Raw genomic sequence first — 12762 nt, 5'->3', positions numbered from 1 at the left:
TTGGAACAGCGAGCACAAGTTTTTTTTTTTTTTTTTTTTTATTCTAAGTGTCCCTGCCTTTAAAAAAAAAATTTATTTTACTCTTTCAACAACGCACTTGGAGCATTTTTCCAAGCAGGATTTGTTTTTAGTTTTTTCTCTCAGTGTAACGGGTTACACCACCCAAAAAACGTAAACCCGTCACGTGTACACACAGGACAGTGTATCAGCAGCTTTGCCACATAGGAGGCGTCACAGTATACCTTTGTATACGCTTCGTGGGGTACGCCAACCCACATACAACATCTTATGTAAATTTAACTAAAGACACGCCAAAGCTAAAGGGGCATGCGCCTTGATAAGCAGGTGGCTCTGCAGCACCCGTGGCCGGACACTCGTCAACAAACCCTGGGTGCCCCATTTGTGGGCACTTTAGGCAGAACTCTGACAGATGTGCCTAGAACCAGGTTGGGTATTGTGCCACAGAGATGGGGCTTAAAGGCGCAGTCAGAGAACAGCGGGGGACAATAAACAATGCCAACTGCCCCCATGACCCACTCACCACTGCCACCACAGACCCCTGGCATTGCCTGGCACCACTGTGCTGCCCTCCGCATCCATTTACGGCTGGGACATGAAAACATTGCCACCCACACACACACACCCTGCCCGCTTAACCCCGTCAGTGCCAGCCCTGCCACTCAGATCATTGACAAACAATGGGAAGTGGAGGCAGAAAGGCCAGCGCTCCCTCTCACAATACAGCAAACAAAAGCCTCCATCTTCCCACACCTCCCCCCGCCGCCGGGAAACTCACCCAGAACACTATGTTAAAGCCGAACAAGAAATACTTGACGCAGCAGCTGACTTCGGGTCCCTTGAAATGCTGGTGTTTGCCAGACATGGCTTGGAGCGCCGACTGGGCACGGGGAGCGCTAGTCACAAATGAAGGGGATGCTTGGCGTGTGCAGTGCCGAGGGGAAGGTAGAATGGCGGCCGGTGGCTAAACGCTGGCATTGGGAGGCTGCACGGAGCGCTCAGGGCACCAGGCTATTGTTAGTGCGCTTCCTGGAGTCCCGGGCACGGGATTGTCCATGTCCGCCTCGTCCTGCCGCTGCTGGATGCAGTCAGCGTTTAGCTCCTCCCACCCGTGAGCGGTCCTGCCATTGTTTTGCTGACCAGCGCCACCTTCAGCTACAAATCCGGTATTGCAGCGCCGAGGCGCGCGCCTCACACCTGTGGGGTCACACAGAGGCGGAGTTAGCGCCCACATTGTATCCGAGGTATGGCTGTGGCTCACTACACTGATAGAAGCCTTTAGAGCAGGGGTGCACAACCTTTCTAAAGCGTGACCCCTTAATACAGTTCCTCATGTTGTGGTGACCCTCAACCATTACATTTTTTTCTTGCTACGTCATAACTAATTTTGCTACTGTTATAAATTGTAATGTAAATATCTGATATGCAGGATGTACTTTTATAAACCAAATAAATAACTTTAAAATAAATAACAAATACCCCCTAAAAAATAAGTGGTGTGCACAGTACCCCTCAAATAAATAACTTAGTGGTGCTCACAGTACCCCACCCAAAAAATAAAATAAATCAGTGGTGCTCAGGGTACCCCTCAAATAAATAAATCAGTGGTGCTTCAAGTCCCCCCCCCCCCCCCCCAAATAAATCAGAAGTGCTCAGGGTCCCCCAAATAAATAAATCAGCGGGGCTTCATGTCCCCCCAAATAAAATCAGCGGTGCTCAGGGTACCCCCAAATAAATCAATGGTGCTCAGGGTCCCCCAAATAAATAAATCAGCGGTGCTTCAGGTCCCCCCCCCCCCCCTAAATAAATAAATCAGAAGTGCTCAGGGTCCCCCAAATAAATAAATCAGCGGTGCTTCAGGCCCCCCCCCCCCCCTCCCAAATAAATCAGCGGTGCTCAGGGTACCCCAAATAAATAAATCAGCGGTGCTTCAGGCCCCCCCCCTCCCAAATAAATCAGCGGTGCTCAGGGTACCCCAAATAAATAAATCAGCGGTGCTTCAGGCCCCCCCATCCCCCAAAATAAATCAGCGGTGCTCAGGGTACCCCAAATAAATAAATCAGTGGTGCTTCAGGTCCCCCCCAAATAAATAAATCAATGGTGCTCAGGGTCCCCCAAATAAATAAATCAATGGTGCTCAGGGTCCCCCAAATAAATAAATCAGCGGTGCTTCATGTCCCCCCAAATAAATTAAGCCTTGCTCAGCCAAATAATTAAAATAAAATTAGCCAGGCTCAATTAAATCATTGGTGGCAGTGGTGCTCAGCGGCGGTGTCATTAACGAAAAAACTCGGACCTCAGCAGACAGGCGGCCCGACTTACCCGTCAAGACGTCAGGCTCCTTCAAGCACAGGCAGTGATAGGACATCACTTCCTGTGCGCGAGGATAAGGGGCCGCTGCCGCTGTGCGGGCGACCCACAATAGGAAGCCTCAGGCGACCCCCCCGGAAAGGGCCGATCGACCCCCAAAGGGGTCGCGACCCCTAGGTTGAGAACTGCTGCTTTAGAGGGAGCCATAAAGTGAAGAAAATTACCATCAGCCACAGAAAAAATCTGACACATTTGTTTGTTTTTTTACTGACACTGGGAAAAATCAGTTTTTTATAGACTGGTCAGGAATTTCTGGACGGTTGGCAATCCTGAGGCCTAGATTTAGGCCCCATGCACACGGCCGTGTTTCACAGCCGTGTGCGGGCCGTAGAACCGCGGCCTGGATCCCTCCTGAGAGCAGGAGCGCACGGCGTCACTGGTTGCTATGACGCCGTGCGCTCCCTGCTGCCGCCGCAATACAGTAATACACTGGTATGATCTATACCAGTGTATTACTGTACTGTGCCGGCAGCAGGGAGCGCACGGCGTCATAGCAACCAGTGACGCCGTGCGCTCCTGCTCTCAGGAGGGATCCAGGCCGCGGTTCCACGGCCGTGTGCATGGGGCCTTACTAATATATTTGCAACCAAAAATTGGTGCATCTGGCGTTTCTGCACTTTGACGGTTGGAAAAGGGGTGGGGCCTAGAAATTGGGCAGACCAATACCGGAAAGAGGGCGGAGCTTACATTTCAGCACAATCCTACCGTAAAAATCTGTCTCAAATTACGGCTACCTTCACTAGCGTTTCTATTTTCCGGTATTGAGATCCATCATAGAGTCTCAAAAACGCTTCCGCTTTGTCCCTATTCATTGTCAACGGGGACAAAACGTAACTGAACAGAGCGGAGTGCTCCGAAATGCATTCCGTTCCGTTTGGTTGCGTTCCCAGACCGCATGCTGCGGTGTTCTTTCCATCATGGGGTGCGGAGCAAGACGGAGCCGTCATTTCCCATCGACTTTCAGTGGAGTTTATGACTGATCCGTCTTGCCAATGTTAAAGACAATACGAAAACAACGGAAGGTACTCCGTGTGCATTCCGTTTCCATATTTCCGTTCCGCAGAAAAGTAGTGCATGTCCTATTATTGTCCACAAATCACAGTTCGAGGCCCCATTCAAGTCAACGGGTCCGCAAAAAAATACAGAACGCACACGGAACACATCCGTATGTCATCCGTTTTTTGCAGATCCATACTCTAGAAATGCTATGCCAAGCCCATATTGCGCATGTGTTTGGTGATTAATAATTTACTGTTTCAGTTTCCGATCCCCAAAAAACGGATCGCATATGGGAACCATACAAATATGTTTTGTGGAATAACGGAACGGAAGAGGACTTAAATCAGAGAAGAAAAAAAACTCCGATACGGAACAGATCCATGAAAAACAGACCGCAAAACAACAACAGTCGTGTGCATGAGCCCGAAAAGGGATTTTTTAGGATTTTAATATTGATGGCCTCAATATCTGATTGGCAGGGGTCTAATACCCACTGACCCGTGACTTGATAAATGTGTGTTCCCATTTTACACCGCAGCCCAGGTCATAGGCCTAGTTCACACGAACATATGGCTTTTATAGTTTTTTGCGGTCCGTTTTTCACAGATCTGTTGTTCCGTTGTGTTTCCGTTTTTCCATATGCCATGTACAGTATACAGTAATTACATAGAAAAAATTGGGCTGGGCATAACATCTTCAATATATGGTTCAGAAAAAACAGAACGGATACGGAAGACATATGGATGCATTTCCATATGTGTTCCGTTTTTTTTTGCAGACCCATTGACTTGAATGGAGCCACGGAACGTGATTTGCGGGCAATAATAGGACATGGTCTATATTTCAACGGAACGGAAATACGGAGTACATTCCGTTTTTTTGGGGCGGAACCATTGAAATGAATGGTTCCGTATACGGAAGACAAAAAAACGTTTGTGTGAACTAGGCCTTATAGTTAGGCTACATGCACACGACTGTATGTGTTTTGCGGTTCGCAAATGTTCCGTATGGCATCCGTTTAATCTATCCTTGTCCGCAAAGTAGAAAAAAAAAATAGGACATGTTCTATTTTTTTTGCGGGGCAACGGAACGGACATACTGATGCGGACAGCACACAGTGTGCTGTCCGCATTTTTTGTGGACCCATTGAAATGAATGGGTCCGCATCCTATCCGCAAAAAAAAACGGAACGGAAACAAACAACGTTCATGTGCATGAGAACTTAGGCTACTTTCACACTAGCGTTAATAGTTTCCGGTATTGAGATCCATCATAGGGTCTCAATACAGGGAAAAAACGCTTCAGTTTTGTCCCCATTCATTGTCAATGGGGACAAAACTGAACTGAACGGAAGGGAACGGAATGCTCCAAAATGCATTCCGTTCCGTTTGGTTGCGTTCTCGTACCTGAGAGCATGCTGTGGTTTCCGTCCTGGGATGCGGAGCAAGACGGATCCTTCATCGCACACAATGCAAGTCAATGGGGATGGATCTGTTTTCTCTGACACAATAGAAAACGGATCCGTCCCCCATCGACTTTCAGTGGAGTTCATGACGGATCCGTCTTGGCTATGTTAGAGATAATACAACCGGATACGTTCATAAGGGATGCAGGCGGTTGTATAATCAGTAACGGAAGCGTTTTTGCTGAGCCCTGCTGGATCCAGTATAAACGCTGGGGTGAAAGTAGCCGTACGTCCAGTGAGATGTGGTGCTGAAGGACCCTGTTAGGACCTTGCAGTGCACCAGACATATGAGGGCACATGTGGGGGAAATTCATCACGGTAGGTGTATTTGAGGTCAGTTTTTGTTGGCGTTGCATCAAATTTATGAAAATAGAACACAGTAAAACGTTTGGCACAAGTGCAATGTGGTTGCACCCATTTCAGTAAGAGTGCACCTGCTGTGGAGCTGTGACTTCAAAAAGTTGCACTCAAAAGTTATCTATTATGAAATCGACACATTTTTACTTCAAATCTGTAGGTGGCGCTGGAAGGCACAATGCTCAAAAGTTAAAATTTTGGCACAAGTGACCCCCCAAAAAGTCCCCCAAACTGCTACTTGTGACCTTTTGAAGGCAGAATTCTGACGTGCAGGGGATGATCAATTCCTTCTATATTCTTAAATGGGATGGGAGGATTTCACAACGTAAAGCTTCTGCACACAAACGTAGGCGTCGCAAGTTGAATGGTTCTGGATCTGTCCCGGCGGCCGCATGGAAGTTGCCCATGCACTGGGGACCGCAAATTGCGGTCTCCAATGCACGGAATGGAACAAATACGTTTGTGTGCAGGAGGCCTAAGGCTGCAGGAGAGATATACACGTGGTATACTTTACTGTATGCTTCTACTCCACTATTCTATATAGCCAAGATGTGTACTAGTCCGGCATATGCCACGTACACATCACATAAGCAGAGGCAGTAGGCCCAATGGCATTTGAGAACCATCTATTGAAAATGTTATGCCCAGCCCAATTTTTTCTATGTAATTACTGTATACACCATACAGAAAAACAGAACAGAAATATCGGAAACAAAAAACGGAATGGATCCGTAAAAAAACGGACCGCAAAACACTGAACAAGCCATACGGTTGTGTGAAAGAGGCCTAAGTGTGAACTGAGCCGTAGCTGACCATGCATGACACACCGACACAAACGCAGATGTTACCAATTGATCTCCAATATTCATGCAGTTAGGGCTCATGCGCGCTATCGTATGATTGGTCGGTATCTGATCCAAGTTTTTTGCGGACTGGATGCAGATGTCCACACTTCCATTCTGCAGCTCTACAAAAAAAGATAGAGAATGTCTTATTTTTTTGCAGACAAGGATAAGACATTTCTACAGTAGTTTGGGGGGAAAACATGGTGGCATGCGTACGGCCAGAATCCATATTTTGGCAGATTTGCACATTAGGTGAATTGATTTTTCAGATATTGTAAAATGGATTACCAACATGATAGCTAGACAGAGGTTTTCATTCAACTCGGGTATCAATGAGAAGACTTCAGTAAAGTCCTGAACAGACTTATCAGATACCCCTGCAGATAATGCACAGGATTTGGCACAAAGATTTGCCAAAAAATGTGGTTAAATATAATCAAAATGTATCATCCGATTAAAAGTCGTCAAAATTATAGCAAGAAGATTGATAAAATAATTAAATTCTAGTTTACGTACCCCAAAATTACACAGCTACAAGGAAAATGTAGTATGGCACCTGTTGAAATGACAGATGTTTCAGGTCCATCACATCAGGAACCCTTTTTGCAGCAGAACCCCACCTTGTTTATTAGGAATCTAAATCATGTAAAAAGCTTAAATCATTTGTTTTAAATGTATTTTAATTTTTTTATTGTACCATCCTGGTGCTGGAAATATTTTGTTTTCTCTCTGAACACTTCTGATGTCTATATGCCATCAAAGCTGTCCAAATGGGACAAGGACCAGAACAGGTTAAGGAGGTTGTCCCATGAACAGGGGTGGACTGGGAAGTTGGGAGAAAAAGGGGTTGTAGGTGGATCCAGCTTGAAAGAAGGCAGGGGAACACGAGTGGGCAGGGACACCAGACGTAGATGGGGCCTGCAATACTGTAGTGCAGAACAAAATACCATAGTGCACAAAATACTGCCACCTTCACCACAGTATTCATCTGTTCACTGTCCTGAGACGGTGATACAGTTGAGTTCAGTACTTGAAGCTCCTAGCATTAATTAATGCCGAGACCATTAGATAGTTATTAGTGTTGAGCGCGAATATTCGAATAGCGAATTTATTTCGCGAATATCGGCACTTCGCTAATTCGCGAATATTTCGAATATAGTGCTATAAATTCGATATTTCGAATATATTTTTTTTTTTTATTATTATATTTTTTCCTTTCCCACTTCCCTAAAGTTGTTCTTACCTGTCCTTTGGATTCCGGGCTTCCTGGCTGCTCCAGTCAGTGCCCGTTGCCGCTTCTGCCGCCTTCCGTGCTCATGGAGCGTCCCCATCACCATGGGAACGTCTCCATATACTAGAATGTACTGTCGGATTTGAGAATTACGTTGAAATCGCAAATGCGATTAATATAACTTGAAATAATCGCATTTGCGATTTCAACGTAATTCTCAAATCCGACAGTACATTCTAGTATATGGAGACGTTCCCATGAGCATGGAATATAGCATTACTAAGTTGAAATCGCCATGCGATTATTTGGTGTTATATTAATCGCATTTGCGATTATTATTATTATTTTTTTTTTTTTTTACTATGGTTGGCGTCAATGGTAGAATTAGCGAATATGATGAATATATTCGTTATATTCCACAAAACGAATATACGAATGTATTCGTCATATTCCACAAAACGAAGATAACGAAGTATTCTCCATCTTCGTTTTAGCTACCTATCCATCAACTTCGCTAATTCTAGCAATCATATAGGAAAGTTTACTATAGAGACAGCTAAGTATAATTCGCTATGCGATTATATGACTGCTTTTTTTATATAAATAGAATAATTATAATACCTGATAATTATTATAATCTATTTATAAAAAAAAAAAGCAAAGTAATATAATCGCATAGCGAATTATACTTATCTGTCTCTATAGTAAACTTTCCTATATGATTGCTAGAATTAGCGAAGTTGATGAATAGGTAGATATAACTGAACATGCAGAATACTTCGTTATCTTCGTTTTGTGGAATATGACGAATACATTCGTATATTCGTTTTGTGGAATATAACGAATATATTCGTCATATTCGCTAATTCTACCATTGAAGCCAACCATAGTAAAAAAAAAAAAAAAAAATTGATAATCGCAAATGCGATTAATATAACACGAAATAATCGCATGGCGATTTCAACTTAGCAGTGCCAACTTAGTTAGCACTGCTATATTCCATGCTCATGGAGCGTCCCCATCACCATGGGAACGTCTCCATATACTAGAATGTACTGTCGGATTTGAGAATTACGTTGAAATCACAAATGCGACTAATATAACTTGAATTAATCGCATTGCTATTTCAATAGGAGAGTAGCCTTTAAGTTAAAAATCGCATGTGCGATTATTTAAATTGCATATTATTCGCGATAACTAGAATAATAACGAATATTCGATTTCGACCGACGAATATAAAACGAATATTCTATCGAATATTCGCGAATTTCGTCGAAATCGAATATGGCACCTGCCGCTCATCACTAATAGTTATATACCTGTCTGGCGGCTGAGCGGAGAGCTTCGGTGGCCCTCTGGAAATCGACCCTTGTAGGTCCTATGGTGAGTCTGCCACTGCCCATGAAAAATAGTCTACATTTTTCAAACCAACCTCTGGATCTTAATACTTTTGTAATTGGTTGTAGTTAAAAACCTAGTATAGCCACCGAGATAGTAAAGGTCCTTTAAATTAGTGACGACTTGCACCTGACAGTGGCGTGCCCAGGGTGTTTGGCACCCGGGGCGGGTCATTTCTCTGGCACCCCCCCACCCCCCACCTCTTACATCCAGGGATATCTCCTGTCATGTAGACCTTCTCTTTCCTCTTCTCCTCCGTTACACCGCCATGAGAAATCCTTTCAGCCGCATCTCATCTCTACAGAGTTTGTAACACAGACACGTTAGATTTCTCAGTTTTTCCATCAACCTCCCCATCCTGGTGTCCCCACAGTGTCATCCTGCTGTCACCCCCAATACTGTGCCTGTTGTGCCCCCCAATGCCCCAGATACTATACTGCTGAAAAAATAGTGACCCTAATAGACATAATTGGGGTCATTTATCAAACTGGTGTAAAGTAGAACTGGATTTCCAAAAGAGCTGTCAAATATGAATGATGGAACCCGATTGGTTGCTATGGGGAACTAAGCCAGTTCTACTTTACACCAGTTTGATAAATTACCCCAAATGTCCCTATAGTGTCTACAGCAGCTATAATGTCCCCTAGAGTGTCCCCAGTAATAGCACCCTATATTGTGCTCCAGGTAATAATCCCTGCATAGTGTCCTCAGAAATAATAGAATTGCCCCTACAATGCCTCCCCAATAGCAACGTCCACCACACAGTAGTGTCCCCCACACTGCTCATATAGTAATTTCCCCCCCACATAGTAATCCCTCCCATAATATTTTGCCCCCCCACGTCCCCCAAAGTTGGCACAACAACCCTAAAAGCTAAATACTTACCTTGCGCCGGGATTTCACTTCAGGCCTATGGCGGTTATCGGCGGCGGGGCAGGGAACCGCTCCGCCGCAGTATGTGGGTGTCAGCGCTTCAGCAATGAGCGCTTCCATCTGTATTGATTGAAGTGCTCATTGTTTCTGGGCCGGCTGGCACCCATGTGAGAGTCAGCACCCGTGGCAGACCGCCCCCCCCCCCCCCCCCTCCCCCGGGCACGCCACTGGCACCTCATGCACATTTCAAGTCTGGATAGGTCCCACAACCCTACCGATTTCTGTGCTCCATCATTCGAACTACACAGCACAATCAACCTTGGGTGTAGCACCATAGCCTTCCAGGGATGGAGCTACACCAAACAGTTAATCATCGGGGGTTTTGTTTGTCAGACCCCCACTGATCAGCAAGTGATAATCTATCCTGAGGTTAGGCCATCACTTAGTAACGATTGGACAGCTTACAGCAGTACCTGTATAGTGCCACCTGCTGTTTGCCCCTTTTCCTCATTTCTCCATCCACCTCAGTCACACCACTGTTCCACCCTTCAACTGCCACCAGTCATATTTTCAGTTAGAACCTGTGACAATTAAAGGATACCTTACTCTGTCTTTCAGCTACGGTAACAGCAGGCAGTGCGGGCGGGCGGCGCTCACTCACTGACATCACGCGCCTGCTCCTCCCACTAGGCAGCGCAGGCGCGTGACGTCAGTGAGTGAGCGCCACCCGCCCGCACTGCCTGCTGTTACCGGAGCTGAAAGACAGAGTAAGGTATCCAGTTAAGAGGTCACCAATGAATAAAGTTACTGATTCGTTTTTAAATGTTCTTCTGTGAGCGGCGTTGCCCTGTATATTCTAACCCCCAGGCAAGCGTCCCCGTCACCATGAATATACCATCGGATCTTCCGATTATACCAGCGGCATATAAGACTGATGGGACAAGGGGGCAAACAAGGCATTTTGCCGCCCCATTGGCAAATGCCTTATTTGCCTCGTGATAGATACGCCACTGGCAGCAGCACTCATTCTGCCAGCCAGAGACCACATTGAGCCCAGGCAGCCACAAGCATTCAGAGTTGCCACTGACTTTCAGGTCGACTCAGCAGCTGCCAGCCCAGGTAATAATTACTATCTGGCCTTGGCATGTTCTGTATATTATGTGAGCTGGCCTGGTATAAGTTATACATCTTCTGGTATATTAAGATGTATAACTGTAAATACCAGCTGTACATATATTATATACAGGAGATACTCAGGTTATACTGTATATCATCTTCTGATAGATATACATCATTGAGATGGCCTTGCGGTTCGCGGTGAACTTTGCGTGTTTGCCGAACATATGGACATATTCACGCCCGCCATATTCTTTTACATTGTGAAGAATTGCGACATTTCAGCACACAGACATAACCGCTACCTTATAAATAAACCTGATCTGGCCGCCAGTGTAGGGAGAGGTTGCTGTGTGGAGCAGGGACAGGCTGTTAGGGCCACAAACGCTAGATAATAGGGCTAAAAAAGTATTTAAGGACTGGTACAGGGTGTGCCATCGATAGGTGTGATACTCTGAGGGGTGCGATATACTTATAATGTACTTTTATAATAATGAGTCAAAAACACATAGCTCTATATAGTGATCACCTGGAAGTCAGGGGCCTAGGGGCTAGGAGCTTACTAGGGCCATTTTTATATAGAGTAAGGTTCCGGACAGGGTCACTCTCATCAGGGCGGGTGGTCTGTGGTTAGGCTATCAGGGCCAGAATAGCACCCCCCTGTAGGGCAATATCAGGGACAGTTCTTTGCCCACTGTCAATACCACATAATCTAGTCCAGGGATGGATGTTTTTTGCTTTCCCTCCTGGATTTATCAATGTGCACTGGAAACCCCCCCCCCCGGATTGTGGTAGGACATCTGGTTTCTGATTTAGTGCCACCGAGCACTTGTTATTGCCTACCACATCTATGCTTATAGGTTAACTTTAATAATTTAATTTCATTTTGAGGGATCTCTTCCATTCACACGTCCACAAAATGGGTCCACATTCGTTCCGCAATTTTGCGGAAAGGGAGAAGACCCATTTATTTTCAATGGGCCGGAATGTGCTGTCCACATCCGCATTTGCGAATCTGTGCTTCCGTTTTCACACAAAAAAAAAAAAGTTATCCTATTCTTGTCCGCAATTGCAGACATTAGGCATTTTCTATTATAGTGCCGGCGATCTGCGGTCCGCAAATTGCAGACTGCACATTGTCAGTGTTTTGCAGATCCGTGTGAATGGACCCTCATAGTAACATTACTAAAGGTTACGTTTCATCTTTATGTATATACTAATGGATTGCCTTCCTTGTACAATGTTATAATATACTTTCTATGTTAGAAAGCATATTATAGTGCATTTGTATTGTGCGGCAGTTGTGTGCGGTTCTGCCGCAATACTGCAGGTATATAGAGGGACAAGCGTTATTGGAACATATCATTTCTACTGGTGTGATATACCAGTCGCCCCCCTAAAATAAAACTGATTGAAGCGGGGTGTTATATACCAATATACTTTCTTTATAGTGCATTTGGGTACTGTAATGAATGGCGATCGCAAATTCGACCACCACATCTGGTATGTCACTGTCCATGTTGTTGGACTATTTGTGCACTTCTAGTAATTATTTCTTGGCTGCAAATATGAGCTGAAGGTTTTTCATGTTTGCCTGCCATTAAAATGAATGGGACCCGTCGCGAAACACACAGCGGGGGGTGGGCCCCATGGATTGTGTGTACACCACTGCCTAGTGTTACACAACCCCCTAATGTATGACACTGCCCTTACCATCACATAGTTCTGTATCTTGGTAAGTACTGAGTGACTGGTAACGATAATCTGAGAGAACAGCTTGTACAGAAACATACTTTACAGATGTTGGGCGACGATAACTAGAGGAAAGCCCAGCTCGCAGTTATCAGCAAAGCTGCAGGTCGCCATCACCGACTCCAGCCCAAACCCTGCGGTCGCCTCATTCTGGAAGGCGAAAAGGCTGTTGTCTATTCCATATGCAGGTTTTGATTTTGGACAGCAATAATAGGAAATTATACAAGGGTTAATTGTGAGGAGGGAGCAAATAATCCTTGTATTACAGCCCTGCTCACATAATCTGCTTGGCAGTGTAAACTATGGGTACGACGTAACAGTGGTCAATACAGAAGTAG

At 45.2% G+C, this 12762-nt stretch overlaps 1 protein-coding gene across 1 annotated transcript in view; it reads right to left on the bottom strand.

Moving 5' to 3' along the window:
• Positions 1 to 1125, bottom strand: part of TSPAN17 (tetraspanin 17) — an 80746-nt gene extending 79621 nt beyond the window's left edge. Inside the window, exon 1 of the mRNA XM_044280696.1 lies at positions 797 to 1125. Coding sequence (XP_044136631.1) covers positions 797 to 883 — 87 coding nt within the window. The 5' untranslated portion in view covers positions 884 to 1125. The remainder of the gene's footprint in view (positions 1 to 796) is intronic.
• Positions 1126 to 12762: the final 11637 nt, after the last annotated feature.

Source organism: Bufo gargarizans, chromosome 2, assembly GCF_014858855.1.
Source record: "Bufo gargarizans isolate SCDJY-AF-19 chromosome 2, ASM1485885v1, whole genome shotgun sequence".
Lineage (NCBI taxonomy): Eukaryota > Metazoa > Chordata > Amphibia > Anura > Bufonidae > Bufo > Bufo gargarizans.
This window is presented reverse-complemented; position numbering and strand designations above follow the sequence as displayed.